This window comes from Scomber japonicus, chromosome 22 (assembly GCF_027409825.1).
Source record: "Scomber japonicus isolate fScoJap1 chromosome 22, fScoJap1.pri, whole genome shotgun sequence".
In the NCBI taxonomy this organism is placed as follows: domain Eukaryota; kingdom Metazoa; phylum Chordata; class Actinopteri; order Scombriformes; family Scombridae; genus Scomber; species Scomber japonicus.
In genome coordinates, this window is record NC_070599.1 from 22,019,867 (window position 1) to 22,033,678 (window position 13,812).

General features: G+C 48.1%; 1 protein-coding gene across 1 annotated transcript in view; it reads right to left on the reverse strand.

The window, feature by feature from the left end:
* Nucleotides 1-4,475: 4,475 nt before the first annotated feature.
* The window catches only part of nhsl2 (NHS-like 2), a 157,617-nt gene continuing 148,280 nt past the window's right edge, over nt 4,476-13,812 (reverse strand). The window contains 6 exon segments of the mRNA XM_053343161.1: nt 4,476-4,821; nt 5,365-5,482; nt 9,067-9,379; nt 10,186-11,368; nt 12,907-13,648; nt 13,682-13,788. Of these exon segments, the coding sequence (XP_053199136.1) occupies nt 4,476-4,821; nt 5,365-5,482; nt 9,067-9,379; nt 10,186-11,368; nt 12,907-13,648; nt 13,682-13,788 (2,809 nt within the window).

The following is a 13,812-nucleotide window of genomic DNA, read 5'->3' on the forward strand; positions in this document are numbered from 1 at the left end:
GAAAGAAAAATGCAAGGAAGGAGGGAGGGAAGATATGATGGACGGACAGAATGAAGGATGGAAGAAAGAAAGGAAGTACAGATGGACATGAGATGGAAGGAAGGGTAAAAGGAACGAAGGAAGGAAAGAAAGGGAGGAAGGACAGAAGGAAGGAAGGAAGGAGGGATGAAAAGAGGGAAGAAAGAAAGGAAGTACAGATGGAAGGAAGGGTAAAAGGAACAAAGGAAGGAAAGAAAGGAAGGAAGGACAGAAGGAAGGAAGGAGGAAGGGAAGAAAGGGATGAAGGACAGATGGAAGGACAGAAGGAAGGAAGGAGGGATGAAAAAGGAAGGAAGAAACGAAAAAGAGACAGGAAAGAAAAATGCAAGGAAGGAGGGAGGGAAGATATGATGGACGGACGAAGGGTAAAAGGAACGAAGGAAGGAAAGAAAGGGAGGAAGGACAGAAGGAAGGAAGGAAGGAGGGATGAAAAGAGGGAAGAAAGAAAGGAAGTACAGATGGACATGAGAAAGAAAGGAAGGACAGATGGAAGGAAGGGTAAAAGGAACGAAGGAAGGAAAGAAAGGAAGGAAGGACAGAAGGAAGGAAGGAAGGAGGGATGAAAAGAGGGAAGAAAGGAAGGAAGGACAGATGGAAGGAACGGAGGAAGGAAGAAAGGGAGGAAGGACAGATGGAAAGAAGAAAGGAAGGAAGAAAGGAAAAAAGGAAGGTAGGAAGGACAGATGGAAGGAATGAAAAAAAGGATAAAAGGAAGGTAGGAAGGAAGGACAGAAGGAAGAAACGGACGAAGGACAGATGGAAGGAAGAAAGGGAGGAAGGAAGGTAGGAAGGAAGGCAGGAAGGACAGATGGAAGGAAGAAAGGAAGGAAGAAAGGAAAAAAGGAAGGGAGGAAGGACAGATGGAAGGAAGGAAGAAAGGGAGGAAGGAAGGTAGGAAGGACAGATGGAAGGAAGGAAGGAAGGAAAAGAACACAGAAAGGAAAGTGGGCCGGATCGCACCCCTCAGCGGGCCTGTTCTGGCCCACGGGCCGCATGTTTGACACCCCTGCTCTAAAGCATCACTTCACTGCTCTGTCTTTCTGCAGCTGCTGAATTTGGGTAAAGAATCAAAATATCAGTTTTCTCCCTCCGCAGGTCACATAAATATTCTTCTGGCCAGATTTTCAAAATAAAAGGTTAATGTGTGAACCACCAAGGCAGCTGAAATTGTAAAAAAAAAAGAAAAAAAAAGAAATAAAATCAAATAAAAACACAGTCGGCGCTGCAGCAACACGCCCCAAAAAGTCAGTATACAAGGCAAACAAACACAGAGTTTTATAGGTTTATCTTTTTTCATTCACTAAATATTTAAAACAAGCGTCACTTGACTAGTCATCATAAATGGTGATAATTTATGCATTTTTAATTCTTCATCTTTTTTTTTTCTTTTTCAGGATGATGGAGAATACCTGAAGGACTGTTGTAAGGAAGAGAGAGAGAGAGATGTATGTGACTAGAGTTTTTCTGTATATACTCTCACGCTCTTAATGTGTGGTGTGTGGTTCCTCCCTTTTCCATCCACTAGGGGGAGCTCTGACACAATAGCACCGAGAGGTTTAGTTTTGCCGATTGGGAGTCAAGAGATAAAAGCCCCCCCCCCCCTCCCCCCCCGCTCCTCTCTCTCCTTTCCTCCACACGGTCTATCCAAGCAAAGGGATAAGTCAGTCAGGTGTTGGAGCTGAACCGCTGCTAATCCAGAATTAACAGAGAGTCCACACAGGGATCCAGAAGTGAGGGTTAGGGTCCAGGGTCAAAGACCACGGGGGGGGGTGTTTGTTTCAGAGTCCAAAATTCAAAGTCCTTTGATGCAAAAACCAAACATTCAAAAACCTGCCTGTTTCCATGTTTGTGCACAGATTCTACCCACTCATTCATCCACACACCCGTCCATGGTAACTCCATTTTACGTGGATACGAAAAAAAAGAAAAAAGCTAAAGTATAAAAACTCAGAGAGCAAGAAAAGAGAGAAGGCAGAAGATAAGTGTCAAGAGAAGGATGTGGTTTCTTTTTTTGCGCTCTCAAACTAAAAGCACAGCATCTATTTTCTTAACAGTCATTCATTGACATTCATCCGGTGTCGCTTCGTCTGACTGCCGAGCTCAGATGCATAGACTGAATGCAGAGAGAGGTGAAGTGGAGAGGAAGAGGAGGAGGGAAAGAAAGACAGGGGGGGGAAGGTTAGTGGAAAATGGGGGGGAGGGTCAGGGGGGGAGAGGAGAGAGGATGTAGGGAAGGTTAGAAGAGGAATGGTGGAGGGCAGATGGAGAAGGTGGTGCTACGTGCAAAAATCAGAGAGAGAGGTTGCAGTGTATAGAAAAGAAAAAAATGGAGTGTTTGCTCCGGCAGTGATGAAAAGGAGGGGGGGGGAGGGGGCACGTCGACTTCCAGAAGAGACAGAGTGTGAAAACGGAGGAGGGCGACACAAAACGGAGACTCTATGGCTCCGTAATGTCACTCTGCACAGGATTATGATGTCACAAGACTCCCCTCAAATCAGGAATTCCAAACTCTGACAGTCATTCCGGAATCCGCCGGGTTCTAGAATTCTTCTGCTTGGTTCTAGAATCCTTTTGATTTTTTAGTATCCTGGCAACGGAAAGGTTCTAGAATCCATTTGGGTTCTTCCATGACTTGAATGTATTCCCAGGAAAAAGGAAAGATGAGGGTTGATGATGCACAACATAAACACACACACACACACACAGACACACACACACACACACACGCTCACACACACGCAGCGAAGTGTGAAACGCACACAAACAAAACAGATGCACACACAGTACATGTGTTTCTCCCTCTCTTTCCTCTCCCACTTCATTTCCTGGCACTTCCCTTTACATGCACACACACATACACACTCACATGAACACACACACACACACACACACACATATACACACAAACACACTGCTAGGTCCCCTCTGGTCTATTTGTAGTTTTTAACAGTCCTTTGGTCCTGTCACCAGAGCCCAAAACGAATAAAAACCCTGTTTAATCACCAGGCCTGCTTCATACTCTCCGTACAGAAACTCCACAGGCATGGTTTCATCTGCACACACACTCATATGAATACACACACACTCGTGTAGATAGGTCTGTTCTGCTTGTCCTCCATGACATCACTCTTTAGTCTTTATGTGTGTGTGTGTGTGTGTGTGTGTGTGTGTGTGTTCCTTCCATCGTGTGCGCAGTATGCTGTCCAAGCTGCTTGCTGATATCTGTACACTGTCTATTTTTTTTATCTTCATAAATGATACTTGGTTGATAGATGCATTACATTTATCTTTGTACATGATACATACAGCACTGTCCAATTAAACATGTGTATGGCCATCTATAGCATGTGTAAGAAAAAAAAAAAATAGAAGCAAAAAATAAAATAATAATAATTAAAAAAACGATAAGGACGGACACCGAGTCGAGTGTCTCAAAGAAAAAAAGCCAAGCTGTGTAAACGACCTCTGACGCCACAAAAAAAAGAAAAAAAGAAAAGTGCTTTGCGTTTCCGAAAATGACGTCTGCTTGCTGGGTGCCTCTGTGGAATGTGTCGTGAAGGTTTCATGTTCGTAGCACGAGCAACAAAATCTGTGACATGCTCATGCCTGATCTTTGGTGGCTAAAAAAGCCGCCATCTTGGTTCCTCTTTGTAAAAGCCTGCGCTCTCCATCCCAATGTTCTGTCTCTTGCTCGCCTTGCCTGCTATGGTACTTCATTTACCATAGAGCTACAACGGTCCAAAGCTTTTTTTTAGGCTTTCTCAGATGCCTCATCGTTAAAAATGTACCCTTCAAATTCATGTGGGTCTACAGGTGTCGGTGCTGTAGTGCTACTGGTTGGAGGGTTTTGGTTGAATTGTAGAGGAACGGTTTGAAACTCTCACATCTTCTTGTGTTTTATTCCATTTATTTCTTGGATTCATTGGAGGAAGTGGTCATCAGGGCCTCTTGTTGTTGTATCGTCATCTAGATGTTGCTATAGGAGTAAAGATATCCACTGTATATCCTCATATTCCCAAGCGTCTGCACATCCCCCCTTTTTCTTTCACCCATCCCGGCCTCGACACTCGAACAATTCCACAAGGAGGGAAAAAGACGCGGTGCATTCGTTAAGCGTGACCTTCAGAACCTCCACCTTCCACCTTTCATTGAAAATATAGAGAACAAACTTTTTGCTCTCCACGGATTTTCTCGCTTTCATAGAGGGACCGGTTTGACGGGGAACAATAACGCTCCAACCATGGGAGGGACCATTTCGTCCAAAAATAAAATGTGCTCCAATGTGGATTGGACAGTGCAAATGGTCAATCAGTAGTTGGAGCGATCCAGTTGGACATGTTAGTCAGAAGGCCCCCCCGTCCCCCGTTTGGGTGGCAGATTGTAGAATTGGTTGGTTTGTCAACAGCTTCGTTAACCTCCTTTCACAATAAGTCACTTCACTGATCGTTGGGTTTGCCGTTGCCGGGTGCCGCCTCCCCTCCTCCTCCCTCGGCCGTTGTCGACGCGGCGGTTGAAAACTCTGTGACGCGTCGTGCCAGAGGGTTTGTGCTTTTGAGAAGTTCCATAGCGGAGACCCTTGCCCCTCCGCTGGAAGACTTGCTGCCTTTCTTCTGAAGCAGGGCCATGAAGTTCTCATTGCGGGAGCTCGACCGCTGGCTGCTTCCCAAGGTGAGATTTCGGATGTCGCTGCCACTGGTGCTGTGCTTCACCGGGGACACCAAGCTCTGTCGGCTGCCGAAGGAGTCCGTCGGCTCTTTGCGACCGAGAACCTTCCGCTTGGACCTGGTTGGAAGACAAAAAAAAGACTAGTAAAAGATGGGTGGTGGAATTGGAAAGATGAAAAAAACTCATTGATACTCCGCAGTTTCCTCTTCCTTTCACAGAATGAAAACACTAAAACATGAACAACCACAGAGGGGACTCCATCCTTTCTTGTAGGAGATGAAAACCCAGACTTCTGTTGTTCCTTTTTTCACTCCTCACCCTTTCTTCTCCACCTTTCAAGCTATTTTCAGCATCATGCAAGGTAAAATCATTCAACACTTGTTGCTTAGAGACTAGCTTTCTTCTGATTCTCTGTGTGTGTGTGTGTGTGTGCTTGGATCCATATATGTGTGTGTGTGTGGGGGAAAAAAAGGACAAAATAAGAGCTGCTGGTCATGCAGTAACCCGCTGTACATGTAGTCGTTGCTAGGGAACCTTATGCTCCGTCTGCCTCACACCTTTTCAAACAAGACAATACACCTTTCGTCACACGCTCTGAGTTATATTAAGCTGGCAGGCAAGCTGGAGACCATTCGGACTGTGTGAGAGGAAGTTTTTTACCTGTGTATAATAGTGAACAGGTCTTCAGTGGTGTGTGTTGTAGGCGTAGTGGCCAACAAGTCATCATCTGTTTCCTCGGCGATGTGGAGTACCATCTTCTCATTGGCCGCTGACTCATCTGAAAGACATGACATTTGTAAATGCTATTTCTGCCCATATTGTTGTCTTACAAACGCCAACACTCATGAAATACACGAGGATGTATTACGAATGATGCAATTAAGCTAAATCCGATTCGGTTACATACATAATAACAGCTAATAATCAGATCATGATTGTCACAAACAGTGTGAGCCGCTCTGTGTGTGTTTGATTTAGTTAAATTTTAGCACAATTGAGCTTGATTTGCTTCAAAGCATGAGAAACGTACTCTGGCAAATTCAGGAAGTTATGCATCCAAAACAGCAGGGAAGGATCCTAATCAAGTGGAGCAGCTCTGACACACTACTGTACCGTTATATGCATATAAAATGATATTAAAAAAGGGTTAGAGGTGCCACAGCTTCTGCTATACTGAGACTAAGATCAAATAAGGTGGGGTTAGGTGGGGTATACTATATCTGCAGTGCTCTATAGTGGCAAAAATGGTCAGAAACAACACTCAAACACTTGTACATGGCTTCAAAATACACTGCAATGCTTTGAAATGACCACTAATGTGAGAGTCTATATCTACTGTATCATGTATCTAGTCTGTAAAAACATGCCTGAAGGTTGATGACTTCCCATAATGCCACCCAGAACATACAAAAAAGGTAATTTGACCCATATTTATCTAAAATTTGAAAAGTGATCATTCTTCACATTTGGCATGATTCACTGAAATAGTTTTGTTCTCATGTTTAATGAGACAGTGGACCATATTATAGTGTTTTTTACATACTAGTCTCATAAAGAATAACCTCTTTCTGCCCTCTGAAAGCTTCATTAAGGATTAAACATGTTTATCTGTGACTGATGAGGTATTTATGAATGATTTGAGATCAGGTGGGGAGTTCCTGTCCTCTGAAAAGAAGCCAATGCGGAAGTAACTTAGAGCTGCATTCTATCAAAAGGCCACCAGGGGGCGACCGTCTCTATACAAGTCAATGGAGAATTCACCAACTTCTCACTTGATTTCTAACCTCAGTAAACGTTTTCAAAATGTGTTTATGGTCTCAATCGCTAGTTTAAAGCCTTCTTCAATGCAGTATGATGTTCATTTGGGACATTTTGGCCTCCCTGATTTTATATGTGACGATAAAGCAGGGTATGCATTAGGGCGTGGCTACGTCCTGATTGACAGGTTGATTGACCAATGTCCTCGAGATCCAGCCCTTGCAACCATAGCAACCTCCCCGCTCCGTCCATGACTCCGCCTCATGCCCATATAAGTAGAATCCGTGTTCATTTTTCCCCAGAATGCACCTGAAATTTTCAAGATGGCCGCTGCCTAGATTCGAAACTATTGGCTTCCGAGCAGCAGTCCACAAACCAATGGGTGACGTTGCGGATGTTATGTCCATTTCTTTTATACAGTCTATGTTTGAGATGCAGAAGTTTGTTATAGAGACTAAACTTTGTGAGGAGATACTGTCACTGTGAGTTGGAACATGAACAGTATGTGAGAGTTAAAGCAGACAGATATATATACTGCCAAATTTGATCTCATGTGGGCCGGACCAATATAAAAGTTTGGAAGGGAGGAAGGAAACAAGGAAGGAAAGAAGGGAAAGGTGATAGGAAAAAAAAGAATGGAGGGAAGGAAAGACAAAAGGAAGGAAGGAAGGAATGAAGGAAGGAAGGAAAGAAGGAAAAGGAATTAGGAAGGAAAGGTAGGAGGGAAGGAAAGACAAAAGGAAGGAAAGGAAAAGAAGATGAAGGAAAGATGGAAGGAAAGGAAGGACAGAGGGAAGGAAACAAAGAAGGAAATAAGTAAGAAAGGGAGGAAGGAAAAAAGGACAGATGACAGGAGGGAAGGAAGGAAGGAAAATAAGACAGGAAGGAGAGTGGGCCGGATTGGACGCCTTGGCGGGCCGGTTCTGGCCCCCGGGCCGCATGTTTGACATCCCTGTACTAAATGCATCAACTCACTGCGGAGTTTGAGTTTCTATGGAAACTTGATCCTTTTATTTAACAATGAAACTGGGTTTTTATTGAAATCCAATGAACCTGTTCCAAGCTGCTGTATCTGCTCTCCAATCTGCAAACCTTTCAAGCCATCAAGGGGAAGATTCTCAAAACATTGATTTTCAGTTCCTGTTAACCCTCCTGTCGTCCTCGAGTCAAGGAAGGAAATTAAGAAGAAGAAGAAGGAAGGAAAGGAGGGAGGGAGGAAAGAAGGAAGGAGGAAAGAAGGAAGGAGGTAGGGAAGGAAGTGAGGAGAGAAGGACGGAAGGAAGGAAGGTAGGTGGGAGGGAGGAAAGAAGGAAGGAAGGTGGGAAGGAAGGAAGGAAGGAAGGAAGGAGGGAGGAAGGGAAGGAAGGAAAGAAAGAAGGAGGGAGGGAGAAAAGAACGACAGAAGGAAGGAAGGAAGGAAGGAGGGTGGGAAGGAAAGAAGAACAGAAGAAAGAAAGGAAGGAAGGAGGGTGGGAAAGAAGGACAGAAGAAAGGAAGGACAGAAGAAAGGAAGGAAGGAAGGGAAGTAGGAGGGAGGGAGGAAAGAAAGAAGGAGGTAGGGAAGGAAGGAAGGGAAGAAGGAAAGAAAGAAAGAAGGCACAGTCAAAACAGATGTGGTCAATTTGACCCGGGAGGACGACACAAGGGTTATACTTTTGTTAAGCCTTGTTAGAGTCTTAAATTGGTGAAGTAAGGTTGGAGTTACTGTACAATCGTATGCACTTTGGTTAAAAGTTTTGTATAGGGGGAGGACAGAAAGAGAGAAGGAAGGAGGGAGGGAGGAAGGAAGGAAGGAGGGAGGGAGGAAGGAAAGGAAGGAAGGAGGGAGGGAGGAAAGAAGGACAGAGGAAAGAAGGAAGGGAGGAAGGTAGGTGGAGGACAGAAAGAGAGAAGGAAGGAGGGAGGGAGGAAGGAAAGGAAAGGAAGGAAGGAGGGAAGGAAGGAAGGAAGGAAGGAAGGGAGGAAAGAAGGACAGAGGAAAGAAGGTGGAGGACAGAAAGGGGGAAGGAAGGAGGGAGGGAGGACGGAAGGAAGGGAGGAAGGAAGGACAGAGGAAAGAAGGTGGAGGACAGAAAGGGGGAAGGAAGGAGGGAGGGAGTATGAAAGGAAGGAAGGAAGGGAGGAAGGAAGGAAGGAAGGAAGGAAGGAAGGGAGGGAGGGAGGAAGATAGGGGGAGGACAGAAAGAGAGAAGGAAGGAGGGAGGGAGGAAGGAAGGAAAGAGGGAGGGAGGAAGGAAAGGAAGGAAGGAGGGAGGGAGGAAAGAAGGACTGAGGAAAGAAGGAAGGGAGGAAGGTAGGTGGAGGACAGAAAGAGAGAAGGAAGGAGGGAGGGAGGAAGGAAAGGAAAGGAAGGAAGGAGGGAAGGAAGGAAAGAAGGAAGGGAGGAAAGAAGGACAGAGGAAAGAAGGTGGAGGACAGAAAGGGGGAAGGAAGGAGGGAGGGAGGACGGAAGGAAGGAAGGAAGGAAAGGAGGGAGGAAGGAAGGACAGAGGAAAGAAGGTGGAGGACAGAAAGGGGGAAGGAAGGAGGGAGGGAGGATGAAAGGAAGGAAGGAAGGGAGGAAGGAAGGAACAGTCAAAACAGACAGCATCTTAATGAACTCACCTGCCCCGATCCCGATGGCGGCCATCTTCCCTTCCAGCTCCGTGAAGGAGGAGTCCTGCAGAGACGACTGAAGCGATGACTCCTTTGAACTGTCTTCGTCTGTTCCCAAGTGATTCTCGTCTTGCTCCGGCATTTCAGGGACGTTGGGAGTTGTAGTCGGGATATCTTCCGGTGGGAAAGCTCCGACGGGAGACCGGAGGCCCACGGGACTGTCGGTCTGTGGCGTCTGACGGTCCGTGCTGCCGTTGGTGGAGGAATGGACCGATGAGGGAAGAAGCAAAACGTTCGGCTTCTTGGGGACCGGGGGTGGAACCTGAAAGGAATAAAAAAGTTCTTTTAATCCTCCTGTTGTCCTCGAGTCAAGGAAGGATGGAAAGATGGAAGGAAAGATGGAAAGGAGGGGGAAGGAAGGAAGGGAATGAAGGAGGGAAGGAAGAAAAGGAAGGAGGAAGCGATTGGAGGAAAGGAAAGGAGGAAGGGAGGAAGGAAAGGAAGGAAGAACAGAGGAAAGAAAGAAGGAAGGAAGGTCGGAGACAGGAAGGACGGAAGGAAGGAAGGAAGAAAAGGAGGGAGGAAGGAAGAGAGGAAAGGAAAGAAGGAAGGAGGAAGGGAGCAAGAAAGGAAAAGAGGAAGGGAGGAACAAAGGAAAGAAGGACAGAGGAAAGAAGGAAAGGAGGAAGGAAGAGAGGAAGGAAGAGAGGAAGGAAGGAAGGAAGGAAGGAAGGAAAGGAGCAAGAAAGGAAAAGAGGAAGGGAGGAACGAAGGAAAGATGGACAGAGGAAAGAAGGAAAGGAGGAAGGAATATAGGAACGGAGGAAGGAAAGGAAGAAAGACCGGAGGAAAGAAGGAAGGAAGGAAGGTAGGAGGAAGGAAGGAAAGAAAGACAGAGGAAAAAAGGAAGGGAGGAAGGTGGGAGGGAGGAAGGAAGGAGGGAAGGAAGGAAGAAAAGGAGGGAGGAGGAAGAGAGGAAAGGAAAGAAGGAAGGGAGGAAGGAAAGGAAGGAAGGTAGGAAGGAGGGAAGGAAGGAAGGACAGAGGAAAGAAGGGAGGAAGGAAAGGAAGGAAAGGAAGGAAAGGAAGGAAGGAAGGAAGGAAGGAATGAAGCAACAGTCTTCCTTACCTTGGGTTTCTTCTTCTCTGACAGCTCTGCCAGACAAGAGATCGTCATCCTGGAGGGAAGCGTCTTGCTCTTGTCGGGGAGCTCCGGTACTTCCTGGTTACTGCATGGCGACGGGAGCGAGCCCCCCTCCGTCGGCCCGATGAGCTCCACCTCCGGGTCAACGTCGAACTCCGGCTCTAACACCGGGTCCTCTAGGAGCGGCTGGGGGTCCGGGAGAGGAGGGAGATCAAACAGGGACTGGGGGTGCGGGAGGAAGGGATGATCGTAGGCCGTCTGCGGAGCAATGGCGGAGTTTAAATCCGGGAGTCCCGAGGGGCTCGTAGCGGTTTGGGGGGGGGGCTTTTTGGGTTTGGGTTTCCTCATCACTTTGTAAATGTTGCCGAGGGGAACCGGACGGTCTACAGGCGAGGCAGGAGGCGAGTCGAGTGCGAGAGGGGAAGTGGAAGTGGACGAAGGGGAAGTAGATTTAAGGAGGAGGTTTAACGGTCGCTTTGGCAACGGGGGCTTAACGGCGACGGGGGGTTTGGGTTTCGGTAGAGTGGGTGGCGGACTGGGATCCTCGCCTAGATCTTGACCATGCTGTTCTTCTTCGATGGTATCAGACGCGCCATCGGGGCAGTCTTCGAGATCGCCGCGGGATACGGAGCGAAGCCGAATAGTCTTAAGCTCATTCTGGGTAACCACGGGCAACGCCTGTGAAGAACTGGGGCTGATTTTTCCGGGTTTGGCGGCCGTGGAGGTGTCGGAATGTCGTCTGCTGGCTTTTTGCTTCGGCTTGATTGACGAAAGCTCCAGATGTGCGTTCCCAGGCATTTCAAAGGACAGCCTAGACCTCGCAGCTGGATCCTTCGGTGACGGTAGCGATGATTTTCTTTCGGGGATCTTCGGGCGCATCTTACACCCCGACATTCCCAACGTACCCATCGTCCCTGGACCGGTCACATGACCGATTGGGACAGTTGGGGTCGGCGTCTCCGACTGACTGGAATAACCACTGGATGGAGACATGAGTCCTGGAGGTTTGAATGGCGAGGAGGCCTTGATGTCGGTTTCCATGGAGATCTGTGAGGGTGACGTGGCTCTGGAGGTGGAGGGTGAGTCCAGCAGAGACTCGGAGCTGCCTCGGACTTTCATACATTCGATCACTGTGGTACCTGTTGCCGTGCTGGAGCCTGAAAGAGATCTGGAGAAGAAGAGAAGAGAAGAAATAGATGACATCATTTAGATAACGAACAGGTCACACACACTACACACACACACACACACACACACACACACACACACACACACAGGGAAGAAGGAAGGAAGGATGGCGGAAAGAAGGAAGGTAGGAGGGAGGGAGGAAAGAAGGACAGAGGAAAGAAGGAAGGGAGGAAGGTAGGGGGAGGACAGAAAGAGAGAAGGAAGGAGGGAGGGAGGAAGGAAAGGAAGGAAGGAGGGAAGGAAGGAAGGAAGGAAGGAAGGGAGGAAGGGAGGGAGGAAAGAAGGACAGAGGAAAGAAGGAAGGGAGGAAGGTAGGGGGAGGACAGAAAGAGAGAAGAAAGGAGGGAGGGAGGAAGGAAAGGAAGGAAGGAGGGAAGGAAGGAAGGAAGGAAGGGAGGAAGGGAGGGAGGAAAGAAGACAGTCAAAACAGACGGGGTCAATTTGACCCAGGAGGACTATACGTAGGTTAAATAGATAAACAAGTCACAACACACTCACACACACACACACACACACACACACACACACACACACACACACACACACACACACACACACTCCTTTGCAATGACTCAAGCTGCTTGTGTTTCAGTTACTTCTACTCTCACAGGAAACTCATTTCGGTAACGCCGACGCTCTCCACATTTTAATTACATGCAAAGTTAAAAATAAAATGCCAAAAAAAAAAAAAAAAAAAAAAAAAGGATGGCCTCAAAATGCTTTAAATCTCCCAAAGGGAGGGGAAGAAGAAGAAAGGAAGGGAGGAAAGGAAAGAAAGGAGGGTGGGAGGAAGGAAGGAAGAAGGAAAGGAGGGAGGAAGGAAGGGAGGAGAGGAAAGGAAAGAAGGAAGGGAGGAAGGAAGGAAGGAGGAAAGAAGAAAGGATGGAAGGGAAGAAGGAGGAAGGAAGGGAAGGAAAGGAGGAACGAAGGAAGGAAGGGAGGGAGGAAGGAAGGAAGGAAGAAGGAAGGAAGGAAGAAGGAAGGAAAGGAGGCAGGGAGGGAGGAAGGAAGAAGGAAGGCAAGGAGGGAAGGAGGAAGGAAGGAAGGAAAGGAAAGGAAAGGAGAACGGAGGAAATAAGGAAGGATGGAAGGGAGGGAGAAGGAAGGATGGAACGAAGGGAGGAAGGAAGAAGGAAGGAAAGGAGGGAGGAAGGAAGGGAGGAAGGAGGAAGGAAGGAGGGAGGAAGAAAGGGAGGAAAGGAGAAGGAAGGAAAAGGAGGGAGGGAAGGAAGGAGGAAGGAAAGGAGGAAGGAAGGAAGGAAAGAAGGAAGGAAGACGGAAGGAAAGGAGGAAGACGGAAGGAAAGAAGGAAGGATGGAAGGAAGGGAGGAAGGAAGGGAGGTAAGGAAAGAAGGAAGGGAAGGAGGAAGGAAGAAGGAAAGGAAGGACGGAGGAAAGACGGAAGGAAAGGAGGAAGATGGAAGGAAAGAAGGAAGGATGGAAGGAAGGAAGGAAGGAAGGAAACCCAGGGTCTCCTCCAGACATTCAGTATAATTTCAGTGTAGTTCTTTTCCTAACCTGTAGGGGTCGTTGTTCTTCCACTCTCCCAACTGCCAGTGAGTCGGGAACGTCAGCTCTGTCTCTCCCTCCCTCTCCGGTGCTTGCACTTCCAGGCTCGGAGGTCCGTCACTTCCTCCCTGGCTCATCTCCACTTCCCGAACGCTCGCTTTAGAGGAGCAGGACGAGTTGGGAATGAGGAAATCGGGCTGGAAATCTGGGAAGTGATCTCTGGGAATGTGGAGGCTCTTCGGCCGTCCATCCCGGTACAGACTCCCTTCATGATGATGGATCCTCCCTTCGGCTTCTCCGAGGTTCTTCATCAGCGAGACGCTCCTCACGGGGGGCGGCGGCTTACGCTTGGATTTCTTAAGCGATATGGAGCGGGAGCGCAGTCGCAACCGGCCTTCCGTGCTGTAGTCGGAAGCCGTGACGGAGATCGTGTCGGTCGTGCTCGCGCTGTCTTCCGAGCTCCCTCGAGGGTAGAGGAGGGCGTAGTTCTCACCCAAACCCAGGAAGTGATGATGATGGTGTTGCTGTTGTTGGTGGTGATGGTGGTGGTGGTGGTGGTGGTCCGTCATCGCCATGCCGATCCCATTCCCATTCCCATTTCCTGTGGCTGTGACGTCCGGTTGACCTAATCCGCCTTCGGTAAAACAGAAGGAGCCAGAATCTGTTGGCGTGGAAAGGGAACGCTCGCGGAACTTGAACGCATTCGCCGCCGCAATGGATCTCGCTGACCTCTCCCTTCCTCTCCCACTCTCTCCATATCCTCCTCCTCCTCCTTCTCCGTCACCTCCTCCTCCTCCTCTCCCTCCGTCTGCAGCAGCTCCTTCGGTTTCACTCCGTTTCTCCATCATGGCCGCCGCCAGAGAAATCCCCGGTATGTTATTATTCCCTCGTCTCCCGGAATGATCCACCGACATG